General features: G+C 36.3%; 1 protein-coding gene across 1 annotated transcript in view; it reads right to left on the reverse strand.

The window, feature by feature from the left end:
- Positions 1 to 12,496, reverse strand: part of LOC140381151 (transmembrane protein 163a) — a 49,246-nt gene that overhangs the window by 12,384 nt on the left and 24,366 nt on the right. Inside the window, exon 5 of the mRNA XM_072465209.1 lies at positions 11,607 to 11,703. Within this exon, the coding sequence (XP_072321310.1) occupies positions 11,607 to 11,703 (97 nt within the window). The remainder of the gene's footprint in view (positions 1 to 11,606; positions 11,704 to 12,496) is intronic.

The raw sequence follows: 12,496 nt of genomic DNA on the forward strand, positions 1-12,496 counted from the left end.
GTGCTAAGCAAGTCCTGCATGAGGGATGAGTATGGAGCAGGTGGGACCAGCACTCAGACCTCTGCGGCAGCATTAATATTGCACAACGGCCTTGGAGCCACAAAAAGCTGCTTCAAAGTGACGACAAGCCAAGTCAGCTCAGAGAGACTTGATAATAAACACAAGGCTGTGATCACATTAATAAGACTTCTGAATGAGCTAATGCAAATAAAACCTGACCTATTCATGATTGTAATTTGTATTTCAAACGGAATAATGACTTATGTAACGTCTAAGAGTAGCTGCAGTAGCGAGATCGTTTGCATAAAAAGTATAGTGCGTCGCTGTATATCTTCAGCCTTGGCCTTGATAAAAGTAAAACATCTGCTACTTTAACAACTATCTGAAGCTATGATCTATGATGAGGTTAAAAAAAGAATCTCTACCAGTGAAGTATGAAATATTCACCAGATGTAATGTAAAAAACCTCAACTGATTTAACCTGCTTTAGTCATATTTGTGTGTGAAGCAATTCATTCTTTGTCTTAGTAACATCTTTGCAAACAGAAGGGGCAATACATCATGTAGATAATGTCAAAATAGTTGTTAAAAGTACTTTTGTGGTTAATTTGACAGTTCCTTCATTTTTTCTGTAATACTTGAACCTAAACCAGACTTTTACCGGTTTATTTTTGAACATTTCTGATGGATTGCATTAAAAACTATATTTGATGACAAACCAGACAGGGAATAAGACATATTTATGTGTGTTAATATAACACACCAACAATTCAACAAATCATAATTATGAACGATACAAGACAACTACTTCATATTCTGTTCAGGCCTCTCTTTTAGATAGAAATGTCAGACAGGGCCAGTCTCAATTGGAAATAGAGAGAGAGCATGAGGGAGAGCGAGGGGGGGGATTGTTTTGATCTTAAGCTGCTGTCGGAGCTCACCCCCTCAATGCGTCAAACCTGAATCCAATCTGAATGCAGGTAACATGGTCACTAGAGGGATTTCCCTCAGATATGAGATCCTGGGGTTCACTGCTCTTTCTTTGCCTTTTTACAGCCAAATTTGGTTGGTCCACTGTGGAACTAAAGCCTCATGATTTTATTTTCACCAAAGATTTGAAGGTGAATAATAATAATCCACAATAATTCGTTATACATTTCGACTGATCATAAAATATATACTTTCTTCTTAACATGAGCTGAACCAGGACTAAACAGAAGCTAAACTAGATCAAGAACAATGCAGAGACTAATCCAGGACTAAACTAAAAATAAACTGAGGCCTAATCAAAATGTATGTGAAAAGAAAATGACTTAAAAGGACAAAATTTGATCCAAACCAGGACTAAACAAGGGTTTAAAAGGAAATAATGTGGGAATTACTAACAATTACCAAAGCGTGTCTACACCAGGACTAACTGGAACTATCTACTCTAACCCAACAATGTGGGTCTTTTCTGGCATAACATTGAATAAACTTGCACTATATTTTTTCTTCTGATCAAAGTATTTCCCAATGGCATTTCCTACTATTTAAAGCGGCCCATTCATGCACAAATGCAAATTACCTGTTTTTAAGTCTTAAATGACTTAATTACAGTGGCCTTAGATGCAGGATATTAGTCCATTAAGCCAACCTAACTGCAGAGATCCACTTCCATATTAAACCAGGGTTGTGTCCTAAATTAGACACGACGTACAGTAGCAGTAATCCACTTAAATGAGTGTAACCTACTTTGAAATATGAACTGTAGTTGGCATTCTAGTAGTGTAGAGTACTAACAGTACCAAGAAATGCATCCATTAAATATAAGGAGTACCTCAGGGTTCAATGAAGGCTCCCCTCTTTTTTAACATAGAAAGTTTACTTATTTATTTCAATTTTTTACTTTTTGATTACATGTTTTAAGTACATCCTTCAAATTAGAGACTATGTTTGATACTAGTTGTAATATAAACTCTCTTGAGCTCTCTATGAGGTCTTATTCTGTCTAAAAGCTGCTTAGACCTCTACAAACACGTTCTGAAATGCATAGTATTCTATTTCAGATTACATTAATTGTCATTAGATTTGTAATTGATGTTTTAAGGCAAGTTTATTTGTAGAACACAATTCACACACAAAGCAATTCAAAGTGCTTCACACAACAGTGAACACAATATGCTTCAAAATCACAATTCAAACTGATGAAAACATAAATAATAATGATAACATTTGCTTTAAAAGAGAATAAAATCAGGATTTAAACCTCCTCAGTAACATTCCTTTGATAGAATGCTGAAATTGCTAAAACCAGCCAAGAATCACATTAATTTTGCATGAAGTTCTGACTCACTGTGTTTGAAAACTCATTTGAATCTTTTCTTTTCCAATTTTTCTTTGGCCGTATGTGTCTGGGCGATATGATGAAAAAGAGAATCTATTTTTTTCTATTCAATTTGAGTTTGTCGCACTAACAACAAAATAAAATACATTTTCTAAACAAAAAACAAACAAACCTTGACTCATTGCCCGTAGACCGCAGAAAAAACAGTCTTGTGCTGAGTGCAGTCTGAGCGAGGCATTACAAGCACCATTTATTTTTGTTAAGTTTAGATATTAAAGTAATGTGTAGGCTACATGCAAATTGCAAAAGACGATTATCAAAATCAAAATGCTACTTAATTTACCTAAAACAGCTAACATTTATTCAACATTTATAAAGCCACACAGTAGATATATAGATACACAAACAGCTGCTAATTCACTGACTTAAAATCTCATTTAAAACATGCAAAAGCTCATTAGGATTTGAGGTCTCGTCCGATCCTTTTTGACGACACACGTCTCCTTTTTAGCTGACGTTAATTGGCCTCACAGGACCTGCAACGTCAAGTGTCAAAACATAATCTAACTCCGGCCATCTTGGATCCTTCCTTTCCCCTCCCGCAGCCGCCACTGCATACCTAACTACCTTATTAACATTTCATAGCACAGAGGAAGAGAGAGGAGACCCGATTTCCTACTTCCATCAGTAACCAGATCTGAGGCTATTTTTAACTCTGCGTCAGTAAAAGAAGATGCGTTTTGTTGTTTTATCCTGTGTTTTTATTGATTCAAAATACCTGTAAAACACTTACTGAGACGGTTTAATGTCATACTTTAGAACATGCAGCAATAACATATCTGTGGAGACGAGCAGGTTATGGACGTTCCACCCAAAAGTAGCAAAAATACAGCACCTTTCAAAAACAACACATGCGTTGAGTCTTGCTTTGCCCACTGTCTCTGCCTCCAGCAAAGTTGAAGGAATGGAAAACACAGCCGGGGCCGATAAATCAATAAGGCTCTCCAGAACGAATAGAGGTCTGGCGACATGGAGGGGCAATCTAAGCGGGTGATAGTGAAACATGGGAAGCCAGAGGGAAACAGGAGCTGTCACGGCGAATACTATCAACTATAATACTATTTGATTTTGTGAATGAGAAAAACACAAGTTCAATCAAATTATAGTCATATAGATACAGTGTGGTTTCCTGTGTATTTGCACTGTATTGTTTTGAATCAAGAGTCCGTTCACAAAGCAATGACCAAGAGCATTCACATGATAGAATATTAAAGTATGAACTGCTAAACAGGTTTGTAGAGGTCTAAACTTAACAAAGGTTTTACATGGAATAAGAGTCCATGGAGACAAGACACTGCAGAGGAAATTATATCACCTAAATAATAAAAATGACCATTCAAATTGTGATGGATGAATGAGAGGTTTAAATGTTGTTTGGACAGAAACCTTTCAACAGTAATAAGTCATAAACCCCACTTAATATTGTTGACATGACTAAATCTTATCTTAGTCATCATCTTTAAAGTGTTCTCTACTTTCATATTTATAAAGTGATAAATGTTGTTAGCCTCGAGTGCCACAAGCTGCCTATTAGTTCTTTAAGCCGTGCAAAGCGAAAATGTAACATTGTTGGCATGGAGCGCTTTACATGTGGATGTCATGGAATTAGACATACACCGATGCTATTCCGTAACACATTGAGAACACAATTCAACCTAGAATATGAAACGACACAGAAACATCAGACATTTGTGTGGCATGCATGGGAGAAAACGCGGGGACTGTGTCAGCCAAGCCGTTGTAAGGAGCCTGGCTGACCCTCCTGCGTCTCACCCCCGCGTCTCACCTCGTTTTTTCCCATGCTGGTTGGTTTTATTAGATATTCTGGAATAGGCGGGTCACATTTCTCATTGGTCAGCCTCACATCAAGGCACTTGGTATTTTTCCGTAGAGATAAAGCCTGCAAGGGGGGGTGCAACCCCCCCCCTCTGGGGCAACATCCTTTGGCCCATCTTTATGATACCTTCACAAACAAATGCTGTCACACACCCGTTCTTCTCTTAGACTAATGATGCAGATAAAATATCACTATTATGCAGATAAAATACATCACAGAAATATAATCATATATTCACATTTTATCACAGTGGATGATCTTCATGTGCTAAGTAGCTCACTCATGCATGTTCCCCATCTCATGCATGTTCCATGCATATACATTAGAAATGTAAAATGTCATCATTTCTATTGCATTTAGGACCACAACACACAGGTAACACACTTAGAAATAACTGACTGGCACAAAAGTGAGACCCACACCATGACATCGGAAAGTGCAAGTTATTCAAATGTATAATTTATAATATCTTAAAAAATGGAAAACATTGTTCACGCATTGGAATATTGTTTATTCTTCTTTCTTTCTTTCTCTCCTTCATTCTTTTTGGGACCAACCCCCTTATTTTTCACCCTGTGAACATTGACGAAAAGTCAGGAAAATTTGCACATTCTAAAAATCATGTGCAATCATCATTGAAACATATACTAGATTAAATGTACTACTACCTGATATTGATACTACTACTACTACTTCTATGATGACTACAATAATTTTCTTCTTATGAATGCTTCTACTACTACATCTAGTGCTACTAATACAACAAAAACTAATACTATTGTGCTATATAATTAGCGCCATGGTCACTTTAACTAGATGATTACTCCAATTGGAATATTTACAATTTGTCTTATTAATTTGTTAAAGATTTTAGAAGCTCAAATGTATTAACTAAATAGCATATTTAAACTGAACACACATGTTTAACTTTGCTCCTTTTACTACTGCTTCTGCTAATATTTAAAACTAGTCTAGGCAAAAATGATAATATTTTTGAATACTATTGAATACTGTCAATTATTTAAATGACTGAAATATATTAACCTAAATCAATCAAAGTAAAGTCAACGACTACAATCATTACGTTTGCACATCATGATTCTCATTTTGGAGGACTGTGCAATTCATTACATTTTAATCAAGATCAAGATTGAGTCATTGCTAATCGCCCAGTCCGCTTGGGTCTTTTTAAGTGAGGCGTCCACATTCAGTCCTTTGTTAGTAAAAGATTGTGGTTTGGAGCAGAGTTCAGATTTTGGAGGAAAAAATGTGTATATTTTAAAGACTGTCTTGTCCTGTCATGTTCCGGAAAATAAATTGTGATCAATAAGAGGGGAAAAAAAATAATCACGACTCATTATTTTGTCATATCGCCCAGCCTTATCATACTGCTATACTTATTTATTGACTATTTTTGATTAATGACCACAAAAGCAATCAGACGTTGCTCCAAAACACAGCCATCTTTACTCTTATTCCCCATTATATCATTATGACAGATGCAAGTCCCGCCTCTTTTCTACGGAGACGATTATTGCCCGGCAACCGAGTGATAGATCTATTTCAGGAAGTGCGAGCGCTCGCGTCTTCACACCTGAGATTTGTGACATTCTTCATGTACCAGCCAAACACGTCTCCACCAAGCATCCTCAAGCACACTGCAAAAGCAAATCATCCACACGACTTATAGTGAGTCAATTCAGATGATTTCAATATCTTGATTTGAGTAGTTCTGGCTTTAGTTTGGTATTGTAGGTCTAAATCCTTTTGATCAGTTTTGATGCGTTTCAAATAGGAGTGTACAATTTTTATGATAATATGTGATCTGTTTTCAACTGAAGACCAAATTCACTGTGCGAATTTTAAACACGACCAAGGCTGAACTATAAACGCAAATCACATGCATTTGTTGTGGTCTAAACGAAAAATTTTAGCAGATTTAGGTTTTTTTTTATATTTTATTACCAAAATTATGGAATATTTTGCTATTTCAATTTTGCAAACACCATTAAGATTACAGATTTGATTTAAAATATAGCAAATAAAGTCCTAATAACTAAAGGGTTTAATCCATTTTTCATTTTATTTTTTTCAAATAAAAAAATAGAAATCTGTACTATTTTAAATTGGTCAATGGAGTAAGTAGAAAAAAGATTCAGTTGTAGTAAAACAGTTCAAATCAATAAAATAAAAAGACAAAGAAATATGTTGAAAAAAGTAATTAAAAAGACAGATTTAGAACAAATAATTCCACCCTTGCTGAATCAAGGTAAACAATGTGAATTGCAATTGTTCAGGTTTTGCAGTGCACGCTCCGCTGCAGCTTCCTCACATCGTCTCATGGACCGACACACGGATGATGAGGAAAGAGAACTGCGATCCAGCACAAACACCTCACAAAGTCGTCAGAAAATGTGGCTAGCTTGTGTAAATATCTCCCTGTCCCAATCTGCCTCTCTGTTATAATTAATGTGTCATCAGTGAGTTTTGACACGTCTCAATGGTTGGAAAATCTGAGAGTTTCAAATATCTGAATGGATTGCATATTTCTACGATGGAATATTAATGACAAAATTAAAAAAACATATACTACAATGGCAAAGTGCATAGTAGTAGTACTAGTAATATCACTAAAATAGCCAATGTATTTTGTACAGGTCTAATGAAAGAATACTTGCAATACTTTTGATTTGCATTATATTATAGTGTGAAAACATGACAGGATTAAAACAGCTTCTTGTTGTTTTGCTTCACCGTTTGTTCTGGATTTATTTATAAAATAAGAGAAGCTTTATCACAAAGTGGCACATAAGAGCAGTGTTTTCTATTTGTCTCACTAATTCTGAATATCAAATGAAAGAGTAACAGTATAGGAATACAGTTAATACAGTTACTCAAATTGCTATTCTGAATATGAACGGTATATTCAGTACATGTATTTGACTGGTTATAGCAGCTTCATTTCAGCTTTGATAAGTTTGAAACATGTTTCAAGTCCTTCATAGTCAGGCATATTGGCTAATGATAAATAACAAAAAATGCCATATGAGATGTATATTATGTAGTCGGATCATTGAAAATGGTTGTTATTCAGGGTCTCTAAAAGGTATCCCTGAGACAAACAGCGTTCATGTCATCGTTTTGTTATATTTTATTCCATGTCATTGTTTTTTTGTGTAACATTGAACTTCATTACCAAATTGTGATCTGATCATTGTATTCACGTGACATGACAATGTGTTAGGTTCAGATTGTTCTAGAGGGCAGTTCAACATATGACTTTAAGCCGCTACTTTTTTCACCACGCTTTGAACCCTGCGGTCATTACAACGTTGCGGTTGATTTATAGATTTTACTGGGAGCACTCTAGCAGGAAGTGCAAGCATTTGACACACTGTAGAATAAGACATCAGTGGTCACTGTATTTTTAGCTTCAAAACGCTGTGTTTTATTACAAACAGACTCATATTCACGGAGAGATGAGTCTAATGATGAAGTGAATGCTAAGACAGACGTGGAGCGCAGACATGCGATATATGCAAGTCTGCAGTTCAGAACCTGCTGCATTGAAATGAGACTTTTTTGGCCAGACCTGACCCCTGCATCACTACCATGGACCATATTTTTGTGTTAAAGGTGGTATGGACGATTTTTTTCAGCAATTTTTTTATCGTATTTCCTCGTGGCGTGGATAAATCATTTGTCCTGCCACGTATCAATCATAAAACGCACCTACCGCTCACCTGCAGCCGCGTCAGGCTCGTCCCCACGTTTCCGCGTGCCTAAGCGCATGGATCTATCATAATATAGTTCCCTCAGTGTACGGGGCAAAATGAAGACGGAGAAAGACAGTTCGAGCTGACGCAGAAGTGGACAGAAATCTACGAGCGATGCGATGCGCTCCGATGCGCTAATAAACAAACGCACGTGTGTGTTGTATCAGTCCGCACGGGGGAGTGGCATGCGCACTTCCGCCTGAGTTCTCAAATCGGCGAAAAATCGTCCATACCGCCTTTAATATCTCATGTTCCTTCTAACCTTCAAATTGCAATGTTTTTATTCATTTTTTTGGTTCAGGGTTATTATCTCTGGAATTAACAATTGCACAAAACTATTGTGTGTATTGTTGTCAGAGAAAGGACGTAAAGCTTCTCTGACCATTAGAGGACCGGAGATATAATAGGCTCCTGCCCTTTATCTGAAATGATAAAATGCTGGAACATTATAACCACAACCACAAAAGAAAATTACAAAACAACAACAAAAGATCTCATTTCTACATACTAGTTCCCCCTTATGTGCTGTTAGCCGGAGGATCTTTAGCGCATAATTAATTGTGGACTCAAATCACGGGCTTGGTTGGTAATTGCTCTGCCTGAAGTCTATGACACTTCCCATCTGTTCAGTGCAGCTACAAAATACTCTGCTCCCGCCTGCTGCTCCCGAGTCTCCAGCGTCTAGCAACCAAAAAAACCCACGCTATTTCATCAGACCTCGTGCCAGTTCCAAAATGGCATTTTTTTTATTTTTTACTCTCTGTCATCTGTCCATGTTTGATCAGGTTGAGCGCTGAACCCGAACTAAAAAGGTTCTAAAACAGGATTAAAGCTTAAAGAGTCTTAAATGGATCTAACGTGGGTCCAAGCCCAGACAAACTCAAGACCAAAATTAAACAAGTTCTAAAGCAGAACCAAAGTAGCTCTAAATCAAAACTAAACCAGGTATAGTCCTGGTTTAGTCTTTGTTAACAAAGACTAAACCAGGACTATACCAAGATTGAATATGGAGTAAACTGAGACCAAACCAGGACTAAATAAAGACTATAAAGTATGCTACTGTCTCGCTGCCCGTGCTGCATCGTTCGCATCTCAAAATGTCACCCAGATTTCCAGCAGATGTTTTTAGATGCAAAATAAAATCCAGCTTGTTTGAAAATCCTTGATATTGGCAGGTAAAGGTTGTAGCAACAGACAGATTTGTTTATTATTGGACCAAGCTTATGAAATGCCACACAGAAAAAATGTAGGTCTTAAATTGGACAGGATTTGCCCATAGCACCATCCTGACTGACGTTGCATGGTTGTTTGGAGGCAGTTCCTGGTCATATTAGATAGTTTGTTACTTTATTGTCTTCAGTTCTGCCTCCGGAGAGTAGCAGAGTGAAATAACGGTGCAGTGGATGAGTGTGGTCTTGTGTTACTGTCTTTGCTTCGGGTTTCAGCTGCCGGAGGCTGACTTTTTGAAAAGATTTTCCAGTTTTTTAACAGTACAGAAGAAAAGGCTGGATGATACTGGTGTATAACTTAAGCAGTAAATGTGGTGAAACATGAAGTCCTTTTAACTGACGGATAATAGTGCATGTGTGGGTGTCAAAACTGAGTTAATTGTCGATCCCGTGAGTCCAAGTCCATTTGAAGTTTGAATATATAAAGAACAGTGTCATTATTGTTGGTAATGGTGGGGTCAAATGCTAAGGTCATTTTCTGGGTTTTCTTGAGGCTGAGTTGAAGGTAGTTGTATATATACATATAGTATATGTATGAAAGTTTGAAGTGTGGTTATATTTCATGTACTGGTGCAGTCATTGGTGCACAGAGGAAGTCTCTGGAGAATTATGAGGAATAAAATGCAGGTCTTAACAAGATAATGTTAAAGGAGGAAAATGAATCCATAGGCCCACAAGTAAGTCTTATAATCAAGTATAGAACAGCAACGACAACATTACTTTAACTCTGAGATTATCAACCAGTAATTGGATAATCGTTATCAGCATTCAGCACTCAAAGCTGGCTCTTACATTCGCCATGTCCAAGGGAAAGCGCTTTAATCTTATCACACAGATTAAGTTAAAAAGGTCCAGTACTTTTAAGACTAAAATAATATTTGAATGAATGTTTTTATTGCATTGGATTGGTATTGTTTCTTTAGCTATAATATTCCAAAGTATGAAGATTCTTGTTAATGTGATAATTATTATAACAATATTTATTATAATTATTATAATAATAATTTTAATATGCCAATAAGTCTTCTGTTTTATTATTTATATTTCTTTACCTTTTACAGGTTAGAGTTTATTTGAAATATTTTTTTGGCCAGTTAAAAATGATTAGTAACACATATGCCGTATATATAGACAACTATATGAATGTTTGTCTATCTATACTGCACACATATGTGTTACTACTAATAGCTGTGTTGTTGAAAGCCCATTGTTACAAGGCAAGGATTCGGCTACCTACAAACTAGTGAATGGAAATGATACTTATACCTCCAATGACCATGTTGTACTAGAATATTTTTGGGACATTTGTTCCTGCGATGAGCTGGCCCCTGTCCAGGGTGTACCCCGCCTATGGCCCTAAGTCACTGGGATAGGCTCCAGTCACCCACGAGCCCTAACGGGAACAAGCGGTAGGAAAAAAAAAAAGAATGTTCTACAGTGAAGTTGATGTCAGGTTAATTCTAATGTGTTTTGTATGCTCTTTAAAGTAATAGCTTATGCATTTTTCAAGCTTGTTGATACTTTTTCAAACTTTAACTTTGGCATTGCCCAATGTATATTTTTACAATAATGCATGAAAAACGACTAACGACTACTCTGTTGTTATATGTTTAACATATAAGGAGACGGTCAACTCTTACCCAGATGAAACAAAACACAACTTCAGACATGTTTTAATGCGAAAAATGTTATACAAAGGTTAAAGGACAAAATGGACTTTTCTGAGCTTACCATGTTCTAACATTGTTCCCTCATCAAAAACATACCTGAAGTAGTTGATGAATCCTGGTTAGAAAACCCTCTCCCTTCCGAGCGTCAAAACTACTCTGTATCTCCTTGATAACTGACGTTTTCTTGATCTGTTACGTGGCTCTGAGAACCTTCTCTACTGTTTTTTAATTCCATAAATCATCACCAGACTCGTTCTGTGAATTTTTTCTGTCTAATCACGGGCATAACAACTGTGTGCTGAGACCAGGAAGTGAGAGGCAAGCTTGAAACATGTGTTGAATTCATGGATCAATGTTTATCTTAAACTGTGTGTAATTCCCACTGCAGCCAGTGTAAGGCTCTGTAACTCATCTAGTCAAGTGGCAAACAGCAGAATTCCAAAAATATAATTAGATATATAAAAATAAAAGTTGCAAGTAAAACATGAGATGCCAAACTAAGGTACTCAAGAGCATGTTTAAAGGCCAATAAAGATACAAATAATGCATCATATTTGTTCTTTAAAGGCTCGAAAAAGTTGAAAATGTCTTTTAGTAAGTGGTTAAAAGACAATTGACCACAATAGTAACCAAAATAATATAAACACTGCTACATACATTAACTTGTAACTTAAAAAACAATTGAAATGTTATATTGCTTTGTCTTACCACTTCAGGGAGTAGCTTGGTGGCCAGGTCGTGGATGGCCTTACCCATAATGCACAGGGAGGAGAGGATGAAGACCACCCCAAGGACACAGCACGCTCTGAGGAGAAGACAAAGAGAAACAGTCTTTACAAACCTGGTTATAAGGGCTGTACCACTACATAACAACATCCTGATATAGACTAGTTCAAGACTGAATAACAAAGAAAGATGGTCAATATCATTACAATATCATTTACAAAATAAAATCTTGACAGAGGGTGGTAGAGTAAAAGTGTACCCAAGAAAGAGTTCCATTACTTCAAAATAATTTCCCTTAAGTAGAAGTAGAACAAACAAATAGACCAAGAAATAAGTAAAAGGGGAAAAAAAGTATATGGAAAAACTACTACTGAATGGTCATGAAATTGGATTCATAACTTATTGAAGCATATATAATTTGAAGGCCAATACATTAAATAATGAACACAAAAAATTGCATGTTCAAAGGTTATACCACAAAAAAAAAAAAAAAAAAACATTTTCCCTTGTCTTTTTTTTCCTATGAAATTGATTATTTTCAGACATGCATGTGCTGGACAACACACACCACTGACATTGTTTTAACAGATCAATACCGTATCTAAAATGTTGTGTCACTAAATGCCTCTTACATATTGGATAACTTTAAGAATGTTTATGTTTATTGTATTTAATATGGGGCAGTGCACATTAATCAACATGTGTTAGTTCAACATATAAATGAGCCAGAGATAGCCCTGTAACAGGCAAAAACACAAAAAGACACATGACATAAGTACAAAGAAGAAGAATGTTCTTTATAGATGTCAGTATTACACAGAACTGCTTTAGCTCAAGAGCCAAACAATGAACAGACTATATTAAGAATACAA

This window comes from Eucyclogobius newberryi, unplaced genomic scaffold (genome assembly GCF_026437365.1).
Source record: "Eucyclogobius newberryi isolate DKJ021-1_F unplaced genomic scaffold, fEucNew1.0.hap1 SCAF_1, whole genome shotgun sequence".
Taxonomy (NCBI): domain Eukaryota; kingdom Metazoa; phylum Chordata; class Actinopteri; order Gobiiformes; family Gobiidae; genus Eucyclogobius; species Eucyclogobius newberryi.